At 43.5% G+C, this 15595-nt stretch overlaps 1 protein-coding gene across 1 annotated transcript in view; it reads right to left on the reverse strand.

Moving 5' to 3' along the window:
• Positions 1-15595, reverse strand: part of LOC137300786 (protein polyglycylase TTLL10-like) — a 42135-nt gene that overhangs the window by 9275 nt on the left and 17265 nt on the right. Inside the window, exons 5-9 of the mRNA XM_067970046.1 lie at positions 12264-12349; positions 10087-10258; positions 8440-8611; positions 4413-4553; positions 2788-2904 (exon numbers count right to left, since the gene is read on the reverse strand). Coding sequence (XP_067826147.1) covers positions 2788-2904; positions 4413-4553; positions 8440-8611; positions 10087-10258; positions 12264-12349 — 688 coding nt within the window. The remainder of the gene's footprint in view (positions 1-2787; positions 2905-4412; positions 4554-8439; positions 8612-10086; positions 10259-12263; positions 12350-15595) is intronic.

Genomic DNA, 15595 nt, shown 5'->3' on the forward strand with positions numbered 1-15595 from the left:
TCTCCCTCATGTACTTATCGAGCTTCCCCTTAAAGGCATCGATGCTATTCGCCTCAACTACTCCTTGTGGTAGCAAATTCCACATTCTCATCACTCACTGGGTAAGGACGTTTCTTCTGAATTCCCTACTGGATTTATTAGTGACTATCTTATATTTATGGCCCCTAGTTTTGGATTCTGTGTAGGGTTTACATCACAAGCAGCAATTTACTAGAACACAAGAGGGCTCCATTTCCTATTCATTGCCATTCCCTTTATTCCCATTCAATTACATAACAAGAGTATGCATTGTGCAGTGTTTTGTATACATTAATGCAATCCAAATAAATCATGGCTGGGTCAGTGCTGTGTTACACGCTGCCATCTGCGAGTGTTCGATTGGTCTGGGGACTGCTAGGCAACTGGTTTGAAGCCGCCAGAAAACTAACAGACTATCGTTCCCATTATTTTCTTTGTTGCTGAAATCCTGCAACAAAGGCCTGATAGTTGATTTGTTAAGTGGGTAAATCAGCAAGTAAATAAAACAATGCTAAGCAAGGTCATTTCAAACACTCCACTTTGTTCTTTGATGCATTTTGTATGTCGCTGCATGATTTAAAACAATGTTGTTTAATTCCAATCCTAGGAGAGACTCTGTTGTCCCTACCCCATGTGGGTGAAACTCACTGTGTGATGCTTCCTGCATTATAATTTCAGGTTTTTAACATCCCTGAGAGCAAAAGATAACCCCAGATTTATTTTCTCCATTACCAACTAACTCCTTAAACATCTCTCCCCTGCCCACTCCACCCTCACCTCCAACAAGTGCAAGGAGTTCATGGACTTCTTTGTCACTAAGAAGCAGATTATCATTTAAGCTACCTCTGCTGCTTCTCCCCCATTCCCTTGCCCACCAAGCCAAACCTCCCGCAACCCCCCCCCCCACCCATCCTGCCTTATCCCTGAACCTGCGTCTTTCTCTAGTTCCTCTCCTTTCTCCCCTCATGCCCTCTCCAAGCTCATCCTGTCCATGAGACCCACATCTTTCTCTCTTGATCCTATTCCCACTATACTACTGACCACCCAACTACCCTTCCTGGCCCCCATGCTAGCTGAGATTCCCACTCCTCAGGTACTGTTCCCCTCCCTTTCAAAATCGCCGACATCACCATCTCCTCAAAAAAAAACACCCTCAACTCCTCTGTCCTTGCAAACTACCACCCCATCTCCAATTTCCAAAGTACTTGAAGCTCAGGTGGAGCATAAACATCGGCATAGACCTGTTGGGCCGAATGGCCTGTTTCTGTGCTGTAACTACTATGTAATATTACTATAAAATTGTAATAGCTGTTGTCACTTCCCAAGTTGATGCCTTCTTTTCTGCAACTCCATGTTTGAATCTCTCCTATCAGGTTTCCATCCCTATCACAGCAGTGAAACAGCCCTAATCAAACTCACAAATGACATCTTCTGTGATGGTGACCATGGTGCACTCTCTCTCCTCACCTCCTCAACCTCTCTTTTCATGGCCTCCCCATTCCCTATCTTTGTAACTTCCTCCAGACCTACAATCTCTCAAACTGCCCTTGCAGTATTCTACTCATTGGGATTTACCTAGACTGCTGCTCTGTTAGCAATCATTTCATCTTGCCAGAATATCAATCACAAAACAGAACCTCTAGAGGCTCAAAGAACTGAAGTATTATTTATAACTTAGAGAACAAAATGAAGTAGCAGAATCTGTCAATGTTAGAACAGTAGGATAATGAAAAAAAAAGAGAAAGAACTTCAATTTATATAGCCCTTTTCACACCCTTGGGACGTCCCAAGGCATATCATATCCAATACCATTGTAATGTAGGGAGATGTGGCAGCCAAGTTGCACACTGAAAGATCCCACAAACAGCAATGAGATAAGTGATCAGTTAATCTGTTTTTGATGGTGTTGGTTGAGGGATAAATGTTGGGCAGCACACCAGGAAAACACCTCTGCTCTTCTTCGAATAGTGCCATGGGATCTTTTATGTCCACCTGAGAGGGCAGACGAGGCCTCGGCTTAACATCTCAGCCAAAAGACGGCACCTCCAACAGTGCAGCACTCCCTCAGTTCTGCACTGAAGTGTCAGCCTGGAATATGAGCTCCTCTTTGGAGCGGGGCTGAATCCATAACCTTCTGACACTAGGGTAGCCAGAGTGCTACCCACTAAACCAAGGCTGACACTAAATAGAATTACAAATAGTGTCCATAAGAAGTTAACTTGCTGTTACAAAATTCAACATTCCCCATCTGGTCCCAGCAGTAGACAATCAGATCATGTCTGATCAATTTAGTCAAAACCTATCCCTGTAACCTCAAATCTCATTACCAATCAGATATTTGAGATTAGATATAACTGCTTTTAGAAAGAGTTAATCCACAAATAATCAATTGCGTTTGCACATTCGATAGTATCTGGAGAAAAAAACTCTTCTCCGTCTTCTTGAGGATGTTAATTTTGAACCTCCAGTTCTGTCCAAGTTAAATAACTTGTTTTACAACCATGACATTTTTGACTCTCTCGGTATTTACATCCCGGATCATCTCAATTTTCTTTTCTCCAATGGAAAATAAAAAGTTCAGCTTGCAAAGTTTTTCCTCGTAACTCACTGGGTCGCAAAAATCACCAATAAAGCATCTACGTAGACCTGCCACCAGGCATCCAGTTTCTGAACTGATCGACCAAAGTTGTTGTCTGTGGTGTGAGACCGATCCGCTTACTCTCATAATAAACAAAACAGTGCATCGGAAGAGAATGAAATGACAATTACCTTGAAGTTCTGATCAACCATAAAGTCGCAGCCCAAGAGGTCAAAGTAGCCCAGTTTGCATTCCAATTTCCCCTTGACGGCGAAGAAGCACTGTATCATGATTTGCTGCATTCTCTTCTGCAAGAAAGTTGTGAAGCTTACATTGGTTAATCAGACAACATTCTCCCTTGACCCATGTAGGCTATGATTCTCATTTTAATGCAAGAGGGCGTGCTCAAACATACCAGTTAGCTCTGATCCACCCCCCACCCCACCACATCATATCCCCTTCCTGGATTCCCCATCCGCCTCTGAGTCAGAAGGTTGTGGGTTCAAGTCCCAGTCCAGAGACTTGAGCACGAAAATCTAGGATAACTCTCCTGCGCAGTACTGAGGGAGTGCTGATCTGTCAGAGGTGCTGTCTTTCGGATAAGACATTAAACCAATGCCCTGTCTGCCATCTCATGTGGATGCAATAGATTCCATGGCACTATTTTGAAGAAGAGCAGAGGAGTTCTCCCCAGTGCCCTGGCCAATAATTAACCCTCAATCAACATCACTAAAAACAGACTATCTGGTCATTATCACATTGCTGTTTGTGGGATCTTGCTGTGCGCAAATTGGCTGCCGTGTTTCCTACATTACAACAGTGACTGCACTTCAAAAGTACTTCATTTGCTGTAAAGCGCTTTGGGAAGTCCTGGGGTCATAAAAGGCGCTATATAAATGCAAGTTCTTTCTTTTTTTCTGGATAGGAATTCCTAGTCCACTCCACTGCCATTTCAGAAATCAGGCTCGATTGAGCCATTGCATTGCACAGTTGAAGACACTTCATACTATGGCCTCGTCCATTTCGGTTGGGCTAACACGGGCTGAAGTCGTCTCAAACCTTTCTTTCTCAGACGTTGGTGAGCGGATCAACATTAACACCTTCCCCTTCAGCTGAATCTCAACCCTGACCTTCAAGCGGTAAAGAGCCGCTGATATCCCACCACCTGAACCATTTATCTTACTCAGCTTTTACACATCTAAGTGATTTTTGACATTATAACTGCATATCAAGCAACTGCATGTCCTGTCTTGGAGCTTAGGAGCAAAACACCACTCAGCTACTTCATCACAAATTTCTTGCTTGCAAGACAAAAAATTCCTGTTGCAAACAAATTTCCCACCAACGTGTATCTAATTTGCTCGCAGACTGATAAAAGCTGACATAGGAAGATTAGACTCACAGTGGCTGAAAATCACCAGAAGTGCCAGTATGCGCCTGCTAGGGACCTCTGCCATTGACTCCACCGAAGTTCATGGGGTCAGGGGAGGGCCCCTTGACTTCCATTTGACTTGTGGGCATCCGTATCACTGGGAGGATGTCTAGACACCTAGCTGCCGTTCAGTTGGCCACAATACCAGCCTGGACCCTCAAGTGGGGCCCACCGCTGCCATTGGGCGGTCAGCATGCCTAGTCTCACCAGGGATATGGCCACCAGTCCTCAGTCCATTTGAGATCTGACGTATCTCGGTCCCAGCCTAATCTCTGGCATGCTCCTGTTGGGAGGATGATGCGAATTTTCCACTCCACTTGGTTTAAGTTCTTCAAAAGTAACGTTACATGAAAACAACCCTCCTGAGTGAAAGCACAAACTTACCGCAAAAACAGTTAAGACCCAGTCCTTTGGGAGAGCTTTTGCTTCCATATACTTCTCATTAATATAGTCATTCAAGCGCTCCATGGACCAGATTGTGTCCTCCTTCATTCCGCTGTACAGGGGGTTCTTTTTCTGTACAAACTGTGGGTAAGAAAGTGCAAAGCAGCAATTAGTGGAATAAAACTCCATCTCCTGAGGGGGTGGGAGGAGAGTGAGCAGGTGGAATGACAAGATGAATAGTTCAGCGAAAGAGCAACTAACTCATCTTTTGCCTGCGGAGACTGAACTGCATTGAGTTTGCTGCTTGGATGTGGTAAAACTGGACCATCCCACAACTCCACTTGGTCTGAACTTCTGCCCAGCTGTGACTTTTGTCCACATTCACACCTTCATGAAGTAAGGGAGCTTTTTTAAATCTGAAGGTACGTCAGAAAAATGGAGATTAGAGTGTAGTGGAAGGCCGAAATTCATGGTGAACAGTTAACGCTGAAAGAGCACCAAACTCATTTTATGCATGTGGGTATAAAGCTTGATGCCTTGCAGTTTTAGCTGGTTAAACTGTGGACACTTGAGGATCCCTAAGCCTCAGTACCCCAATTTAGACAAGTGAGCTATGTCCCTATGAGGAGAGAATGCGCAGTCCCTATCAGGCAAACTGTACTTTGATGGGTGTAGTTTAGTTTGGAAGCTCTAAAGCATTGCTATGGGTTTTCATGCATCCTCCAAATCTCCATCCCACTTCCTTCAGCCCACAGCTTGGCAGAGTTTGCAGTTGCCTGGGCCCCATTCTTTGCAACTCCCTCCCTAAATCCTTATGCGATGGAAGGATACTAGGGATCCCACCTCTGGCCTCTTGTGCATCCCCTACTTCCTTCACTCCACCATTGGCGGCCGTGCCTTCAGCTGCCTCGGCCCTAAACTCTGGAATTCTCTCCCCAAACCTCTCCGCTTCTCCACTTCTCTCTCCTCCTTTAAGACACTGCTGAAAACCTACCTCTTTGACCAAGCATTTGGTCGCCTGTCCTAATGTCCCCTTCTTTGGCTCGGTGTCAATTCTTTGTCTGATAACACTCCTGTGAAGCGGCTTGGGACTTTTTACAACCTTAAAGGCGCTATATAAATGCAAATTGTTATTGGTACACTTTTATCTGTATATGTTTCATTCAGTCCTCAGTGACTTGTAATTTTGCTTCCTTCAGCCTTCTACTCTTTTCTCTGAATTTGCCATAAAAGATAGGAGCAGGAGTAGGCCATTCACAATTGCGACACGTCTGATATCACAGTTTCTTTTGAATTCCCAAACAATATAGACTTTAGTTATAACATCACTGAGATCAACTTACTCACAAGTTGCCCCAACTCCCTGCGATGGTTGGTGTCATACATGCACTATGTGTGTGTGTATATATACATATATAGTTGGAAACAAAAATACATCACATAAAAGCTTTACGCTTCATATCTGAACAATCAGGAAGCCATTTCTACAAAGGCTTTGCATTTAACTTATTTTTGTATGGTACCTTTGTGCTCATCAAGGTGAGAAACATCAATGCCAGGGAGTTAAACAATTACATACTTTTTAACATCCAATGGTAACATCAGTGACTGCGAGGGTCATATACACTTGGGTGAGATTCAAAGTAAATTTCCCTCAACTCTGCGCTAACAAGCCTGAACCATGTGTCTTAAGGGATTAAAATTCTGACAGCTTTTATGTCAGAATATTTGTACAGATGCAATTCCATATAAAAAAAAATTTTGAAAATGGTGAAAATTTACTGTAGTGATCTTCAACGATAAAATACAAAAAAGATGGATTGAAACTATGAAGAGACGAGTGAGGTGCAGAGTTTTGGAAACGATTGTCAACAGCTGCCGAGGTGGGTATTTTTATCCCCCTCTCAGGGGTTGCTGGGTAATTTACACAATGCTAACGAACACCTGCCTTGAATTCAGCTGGGCAGCCCAGTCTCACCTGAGCACATAAGATCCCCTGTGCACTGCCTAACTACATGAACAAACAAGCAGCGCTGAAGAAACATCAAACTCCTGTGATTTCTTTCAATGGGGTAGATTTTGACTTTGTGTGCGATAGAGTAAAAAGGGTGATAGTGAATCAGCAGCTCGTTTTGCATCTCTCCCGATTTTTATTTTCATTTTTTTTAATGCAGCGAGTTGTTATGATCTGGAATGCACGGCCTGAAAGGGCGGTGGGAGCAGATTCAATAGTAACTTTCAAAAGGGGAATTGGATAAATTCTTGAAAAGGAAACATTTGCTGGGCAATGGGATAAAGAGCAGGAAGTTGGAACAAATTGGAAAACTCTTTCAAAGAGATGGCACAGGCATGATGGGCCGAATGGCCTCCTTCTGTGCTGTAAAATTCTATTCTTAGCTGAGAGGATAGGAAGTGTTCTTCCTGGCTTTTACCAATGATGTTTTATAACTGGATGCTGAGATTAGCATTCACCCAACATCTCTCCACAATAGCATGACCGAGATTGGGAACTCACTGCACAACAACAACTTGCATTTATATAGTGCCTTTATCATAGTAAAACATTCCAAGGCGCTTCACAAGAGCGTTATCAAATATAATTTGACATTTTGTATGTGGAAATATGGGCAGAAAACCCCAAATTGCACAGTTTCAATAAAAACAAAATCCACGCGATAAATTTGATGTATTTTTCTAGAGGTTTTCGTTTGGTGTCTGCCCCTTTAAAAGTATCATTGTGTGCGGGGAACTTAATGGCCAACTAAAGCTAAAGTGTTGCACTAAGTCTATAGCCGTCCAACGTTGCGAGGTTTGTTGTCATATTCTCCTGGTGTCTAACACGATTTTCAAACGCACAGGTTTTGTAATTGATTCTGTTTGTTCCCGACTGGCAATTTAAAAAAAAATCTGAGTAGTGGAACATTCAAAAATCCAGGAAGTGCCTTTATTTTTTTGGGGGGGAGGGGGGGGACCTGTTCAAATTGAAGCAGTTGGATAATCTCATGAGGCATGGCAACTGGGAAATCCCAAAAGAAAGACACTTTTCAAATCTTAAAAAACAAAAGAGACTGTTTAAAAATTTTAGAAGAGACAAGGGAAGCATTGGATCTTTAAAAATCAACTCCAGAGGATTAATTTAGTTCTTTGAGTTACCGCCTTTTATAATTTTGTCTAATCTAGGAGTTAGATAAAAGACTTCAACAACAACAACAACAACTTATACAGCACCTTTAATGTAGTAAAATATCCCAAGACGCTTCACAGGAGTGTTATCAGACAAAGTTTGACACACATGGAGATATTAGGACAGGTGACCAAAAGCTTAGTCAAAGAGGTAGGTTTTAAGGAGCGTCTTAAAGGAGGAGAGAGAGGTAGAGAGGTGGAGAGGTTTAGAGAGGGAATTCCAGAGCTTAGGGCCGAGGCAGCTGAAGGCACGGCCGCCAATGGTGGAGCGATTAAAATCGGGAATGTGCAAGAGGCCAGAATTGGAGCAGCGCAGAGATCTCGGAGGGTCTTAAGGCTGGAGGAGGATACAGAGATAGAGAGGGGGCGAGGCCATAGAGAGATTTGACTATAATTATATATAACTATTATATCGCTGTTACATTATTTGCTATTTCATGGTTAGGTTAATACATTCACTCAATATTTTACACTTCAAACAAGGTTTGATGTGATGCTCGACTGCTTTCAAAAAGTGACGATGAGATCTTGTGGAAGCATAAATTAGTCCAGTACCCAAAAGCAATTATCAAGGATGGTTTGCTGTTCATTCTCCCAGGCACACCTAAATCCCAGGAAAAGGGGAGATGCTGTCAATGGTTTGTGGAGTTGGGACTCACCCTTGAGCGATCTAAGATATGACAGCTAATAATCTATGGTAAAAAGATTTTGAAAAGACCCCAAAAAATAAAAAAATCAACTTAACATTATCATTTTACTTCATGACCCCTAATATTTTTGATTCATAAATTCTGACAATCACAAGGGAGATGGAGGGATGGTATTTTCCCCATATTTAACTTACCTGGTTGGTCAGATGACTTGTCAGATCATCGGAATATGGATCGTATTTGTTACATGTCAATTTGACGTAACCGTGGCGAAAGAAGACCATAAAAGGTGAGGTGCAGGCGATCAGTAAGTAGGAGCGGATGTCGAACTTTCTACCTTCCAAAAGTAGAGGTGCATGCAGGTATCTGTTTGGGTAAACGAACAGGCATTTTAGGGCAATCCTACAGATAGGTTTGTGGACTATCAGGCAGATAGTTCATTTCCAGTGCTTCCATCTGGACCAATGCCAGACTTTTCCTCTCTAATGCACACACATGGGGGCTGATTTTCCGAATGTTTCAGGCAGAGAGCATCTCCTGCTGGAAGCACATCCCAGGAAATGGCGGGCACGATTCCCCCATGATTTTCCTTGGAAAATGGTTCGGGGCCAAGCCCACAATTACCCGGTTTGCACTCCCAATGGGTAAGATTCCCTGCCAGGAACGTGCCATCATAAAATCAATCTTGGAAGGTTTTCTTCCCGTTCTCCTTCTTCCTGGTTTTCTTGCACACACACAGATCAATCCGAAAACTCCAAGAAAACTATGGAAGCAATGAAATCATCTGCTTTTGTCACTTCAGGGGAACTGTTTCTGCTGTTTGCTGTATAGTGAAATTGTAAATGTGCTCTTTACACTTGTGTTTGTGGTCTCACTGTATACAGTGAACTCTTTGTGAGCTCATCAAGGCTAGGATGTCTGTGATGGAAATTGGAAGAAATTACTATCTTTTCACACCCTGGGGGTGATTTTAAACCCCAAGAATGTGTGGTTCGGGGGCGGGTGGGAGTTGAAAGTAATTGTTTTTTTTGGGTCGCAACCACAAGATTTTCGGACTTTGCATTCCCACTGGGAAGCCTGTACTTTTAGGCGCCGACGTTATACCTGGAAATAAAGCCGGGTTGCGATTGCGACCCAAAAAACAACTATTTTCAACTCCCACCCACCCCCAACCCACCCATTCTTGGGGTTTAAAATCACCCCCCCCAGTGTCCATATCAGGGACTCTAGGCCTGGTACAGTAAAAGAAAAAGAAAGACTTGCATTTATATAGCACCTTTCACGACCTCAGCATGTCCCAAAGAGCTTTACAGCCAATGAAGTACTTTTGATGTCTAGTCACTGTTGTAATGGTGGAAACACGGCAGCCAATTTGTGCTCAGCAAGATCTCACAAAACAGCAATGTGATAATGACCAGATCATTTGTTTTTAGTGATGTTTGTTGAGGGATGCTCTTCTTCAAACAGTGCCGTGGGATTTTTTACATCCGCCTGAGAGGGCAGATGGGGGCCTCAGTTCAACATCTCATCCGAAAAACAGCACCTCTGACAGTGCAGCACTGCCTCAGTACAGCACTGGGAGTGTCAGCCTAGATTATGAGCTCAAGTCTCTGGAGTAGGACTTGAACCCACAACGTTCTTGGTTCAGAGGGCTACCCACTGAGCCACAGCGGACATTTATACTTAAAACAGACAATCCTACAGACTGATAACAAACGTAACAGAAGAACTGTACTATTCCAGCAACTGCTTTAATTAAATGCTATTTATGACTCCCCTTTTCCATCCAATCCAGCCATATAACCTGCAGTTTTATTTATATTGCGATTTCTCTTAATTACCTTTGCACTATTCTGTTGATGGATAAACCATAGTAACACATCTTGCAGTAAGGATTCTGCTCTACACTTTCCAGTTTCGTACGGAAGTCCAGGAAGTCGTCTTGGCACTTCAGGAGGAAAATTCCTCGGCCCAGGTTCGATCCGGCTGGTTTCGAAATCCAAATCGGTCCATCTGCGTGGAGAGAAACCATGTGAAACAAAGCATCAGCAGAAGGAAATAATGTTTCCCAATGATCGACCAGCAGTTAAACACATCAGTCTCTGTTTTGTTCATCTCTTTCCACAGAACGCTATTAAGAGCTGACTAGGGGGCAGACAATTTCAAAACTTCACCTGGATTGTGTTAATGCTATGGGGTGGTTTACAGGTAATTGTAATGCAGGAGGCCATTTAAGGTCCAGGGGGTGCCCGGGTGAAATGAGATGGTAGATGAGGTGAAAAAGGACAGCTGCAATTGAATTACGATTAACCACGGATCGAGCAGCTCAAAATAGCCTGATGGTGTAGCGCAACTCAGGGCATGATTGTGGCATCTCAGAGATAAGCACTAAACAGAGGAATGGGGCTTCACATGAAGAGGGAGCCAACCGGCGCTGCTATAGACTCATGTCTGACTATCCCATGCTGAACCACACCATCAGGCCAATTTTGTGGAGGCTTTGCTTTCTTATCGGGTTATGGTTCCAAGAGTTCAGGAACCCTTCCGATTCCTTGTCCAAATGCTCGTCTTCATGTGTGTGTCATAGAACTATTTAAGGGCATTATAGCAGAGTCGGGTCACCTCTGACCATCTGTTTGAAGAGATCACAATAAAGAAAAGACTTGCACCTTTCACGATCTCAGGACGTCCCAAAGCATTTTACAGCCAATGAAGTACTTTTGAAATGTAGGCACTGTTGTATTGTTGGAAATACGGTAGCCAATTTGCGCACAGCAAGATCCCACAAACAGCACTGAAATAAATGACCAGATCATCTGTTTTAGGTGTTGGTTTAGGGACATATATTGGACAGGACAACTCCTCTGCTCTTCTTCGAATAACGCCATGGGATCTTTTACATCCACCTGAGAGGGCAGTTTAACATCTCAGTCAAAAGACGGTGCAGCACTCCCTCAGTAAGGTCAGCCTGGATTAGGCGCTCAAGTCTCTGGAGTAGGACTTGAACCCACCACCTTTTGACTCAGAGGCGAGAGTGCTACCACTGAGCCACGGCAGACACCTGACACACAATAGAAAATACTGGATGTGTACAGCAAACCCATCAGAATTTGGGAAAGGAAGGTTACCATTTCAGGTGTGACCCTTCATTGGAAGCCACATGGACACAGCAGAGAAGTGCCTTTCCAGGTGCATTCACACTAAATCCAGAGTCAATGCCCAAAATGGAGCCTGGAGAAACTGGAGGACTACCTGGAGAAATCGTGGCAGCCATTAACTCTGGATTGCCACTGCACATGTTTAGTGTCAGTGTGAAGCAGCGATATCACTTCACATGTGCATCACTAAACATAATAAAAATGCACCCTTAAAGGATTGGCAAGGACAAGCCAAGAAAACAGAGGGGAGGGAGGAGACAACAAGTGGAGGTCAAGAGTTCAGATTTACTATTTCCACAAATCTGTGAACAGAGTTTAAAATGCTGCAAAGAAGTGTAAAGTACATTAAAGCAAAGCCAGCTCAGACAGGGTTGAGATATACATTGGGAAGACAAAAGGATGAACCAGGCATAGATCTAAAATGGAAAGGAAACCAGCAGAATGTGGGTAACATTCCACAGATCTGGCCCTGACATACCTTTGTACCAAACACAGCTCTCTACTCCTCTCTCCAACATTGAAAAAATGTGTTAATATTTCATAAAAATAGTGGAAACAGTAACTTGGATAATGGCTGTAACCCCCTGGGCAGGATGAACAGGTGCTCCAGCACTCTGAATTGACAATGAGCCAAACCACGGAGAAGACTATTCCCCTGTGACAAGTTGTCAGTCGGATTGCTCAATGGAGGCACTGAACCCGGGTAAGACATGTCTGCAAAAAGGAGAAAGGGAAAATTGGAACGCCAATCTGGTTGGATACATCATTAAAATGAATATCAAGGCTTACCCTGTCGGGTTGGGGTTATATGGGAAAGGGGGTGGGGAAATAATATTCCAGATGATAGAAAGAAAGAGTACCTTCCATAATTTCAAAGAAAGCTAGACGTTCACTTTTTACGTCCATGCGGTATGTCTCAGGATAAAATTCCTCCATTTTCATGAATCTAGAGAAAAAGAGAAAGAACTTGCATTTATATATCCTCAAGATGTCCCAAAGCACTTCACAGCCAGTGAATTACTTTTGAAGTTATGTTCTGTAGGCAAACACAGCAGCCAATTTGTGCACATTAAGTTCCCACAAAGAGCAATGAGATGAATGACCAGTTAATCCGTTTTTTGGTGGTGTTGGTTGCGAGATAAATGTTAGCCAGGAGATCAGGAGAACTGCCCTGCTCTTCTTTGAATAATACCATGGAATGTTTTACGCCCACCTGACAGGGCAGACGGGGCTTTAGTTTAATGTCTCATCCGAAAGACAGCACCTCCGACAGTGCAGCACTCCCTCAGTCCTGCACTGAAAATCTAATAAATATTCAACATAATGCATGAAGAAAGAAAAATTGTCAGTGCTCAAAGTACAATATTAAAGGGGGTGCAGGAACAGAGGGACCTGGGGGTTCATGTACACAAATCTTGGATGGTGGCAGGACGAGTTGATAAGACTATTAAAAAAACATATGGAATTCTGGGCTTTATAAATACAGGCATAGAGTTCAAAAGCAAGGAAGTTAGGCTAAAACTTTATAAATCACTGGTTAGGCCTCAGTTGGAGTATTGTGTCCAATTCTGGGCACCACACTTTAGGAAGGATGTCAAGGCGTTGGAGAGAATGCAGAGGAGATTTATTAAAATGATGCCAGGGATGAGACTAGAGAAGCTGGGATTGTTCTCCTTAGAGCAGTTAAGGGAGATTTAATAGAGGTGTTCAAAAGAATGAGGGGGTTTTGATAGAGTAGATAGGGAGAAACTGTTTCCACTGGCAGAAGGGTCAGTAACCAAAGGACACAGATTTAGGATAATTGGAAAAAATCCAGGGGGAAATGAGGAGAATTTTTTTTACACAGTGAGTTGTTCGATCTGGAATGCACTGCCTGAAAGGGTGATGGGAGCAGATTCAATAATAACTTTCAAAAAGGGAACTGGATATATACTTTGAAAGGAGACATTTGCAAGTCTATGGGAAAAGAGCAGGGGGAGTGGGACTAATTAGATAGCACTTTCAAAAAGCCGGCAAGGACACGATGGGCCGAATTACCTCCATCTGTGCTGTATGAATCTATGGTTCATCCTACTACATTGTCCTCAGGAGCACATGACATTTCTGCAATGGTACTGAGGAAGGGACCATAACTAGAGGAAGTAAGCCCAGGGTTGGGAGGGAAATGCACGGGGAGAGTGATAGAAACATCAGGGCTGGAAGTGGGGGTGGGGGAAGAAGAGAGGTTGCAAGAACACAGGAATTGGGGAAGGCATTTTCAACTTCAAAACCCCTTAAGAATGAACAAATCTTCAAATTCGGTGAGATATGTTTTCATCAGCAATAGAAATGTTTGAATCAGTTTTGTGCCATATTGAGTCCAATAAGAGCGACACTACAGTGTAGTGCCTCGCATACATCTGAATTCAAATGACCCACAAACCAATGAATAATGTGTTCTGTTCTACTTTTATTATTCATTGCCTACAAATAATTCACCTTATATTAATTATTTTCAACATCTGCAGGTGCAATTGTTTAATTCAACCAGAACATTTGTCAGAGACATGCTCCATTTACACAGCTGTTCCTTAAATTAAATTTCAAAGCAAAATATTAATAGCCAGAAGAATGGTTTATATCGTATTTCAGCAGTAGTAAATCTTCACAGTTCTACGATTTACACAGCCAGCATTCGTTTTATGCCGGTCACATGACACAGACCCTAAACTCCAGCCTGAAGACGTCGATGAGAATATTTCACCAGCAATCCCCTCAGGCGTTTGCCCGATCAGCCGCAGTAACTTGGGCAGAACATCAATGGAAACCCCAGACCAGGCGATGAATCGGGGGAAGCCATGGAGCAAATTGCCGGCATTTGTGTTTTTTCACGATTCAGGATTTTTGACAATGTTTTTTTTTCTTCACATAATGATTTTGGGATTGAGCTATGCCTCGGGTAGTGAATTCGCACAGATTAAAAGGAAGGCCACAGTGTGCAGACATTGCAGAATATGCAATAAAGGCAAGATGAGCCAGTTTGGGGGATATCGCAACTCCCAGCCTACTTGAATCGGATGCAACAAAGATCTGTCGTCTCACCCCAGGTCCATCGGCCAGGGTGCCCAGGGATATGGTGCAATTTGTCATCTCATCTCAGGTGACTGAACAATTATTCACACCCATTATGGCGTGGATGATTCGATTCACATGGGCATGGCATGAGGTGACGGCAGACAATATAGCCCTGGGGGAAGTGGTAGCCAGTTTGGTGGATGGGCCTGCTGGTGAATCTCTGTGTGGGGAAGGTGCCAGAGATGCTGCACGGCTACTTCCTGGGGCCGGAATTAACAGAGAAAAGGAACAAAGGGACAATCGGGTTTTGAACAGAGGACTGTGAAACACAGCTCTTGGCCTGGAACTGGAAGCTAAAAATCAGTTTTTTGCAGTTAGAAGTAGTCTGAAAGTGAGGTCATGTCAAAGACAAGCACATCATCCCACAAAAAGGCAGGGCACGGGTTTATTTTTTCCCCTTGTTTTCGAGCAGAGAGGTGAGATTGAGCCAAGGAAATGGAATTTGTTTTGACTGTTACTCTGTATGTCCGCATTCAGTCTGTGAAATAAAGCAATTTAATGATTCATGTCTTACTTTGTCTCACCAGGTGTTGCTCAGTCTGCCTTCAGAAAGATCGGAGAAGTGCACCTGAGGGCAGGTGCGAAAGATACGATATCCAGTTCGGATCAGAAGGGGGTCCTATTGTTATGCCCCTGGGCAGTGCTATTGTATGATTAGATATTGGGCCGTACGGTACATCCCTAACCTTTCCTAGTGGCTACACCTTGACGTGGTGAGAAGGCCTGTATGCACCGATAACCCTGAGAGCTCGGCCGGCCGGTGGGGGTATAACTCCCGGTAGAGGATTGTGCGTCAGACTAACATAAAGATGCCTTTTGTTACGGAAACAACCCAGAGACAAGTAGAGTCTGTTACAGACATGCAAATATAAACATCATGGAGAACCATGATCTGCTGGACTAACGCACGATGAGACTCTGATCGGAGTCAAATATCTCGCTCTGGACAGACAGCAGCGGGAGAAATGGGTTGCCTCATGTCCCACAGGAGACTCTAACTAACTAACTAACTAGATCCCTAAACCTAGGGCACTCAGGCCACTTACGGGTATGACCAGCACCTGACTGCTTCTGAGAA

This window comes from Heptranchias perlo, chromosome 32 (assembly GCF_035084215.1).
Source record: "Heptranchias perlo isolate sHepPer1 chromosome 32, sHepPer1.hap1, whole genome shotgun sequence".
In the NCBI taxonomy this organism is placed as follows: Eukaryota; Metazoa; Chordata; class Chondrichthyes; order Hexanchiformes; family Hexanchidae; genus Heptranchias; species Heptranchias perlo.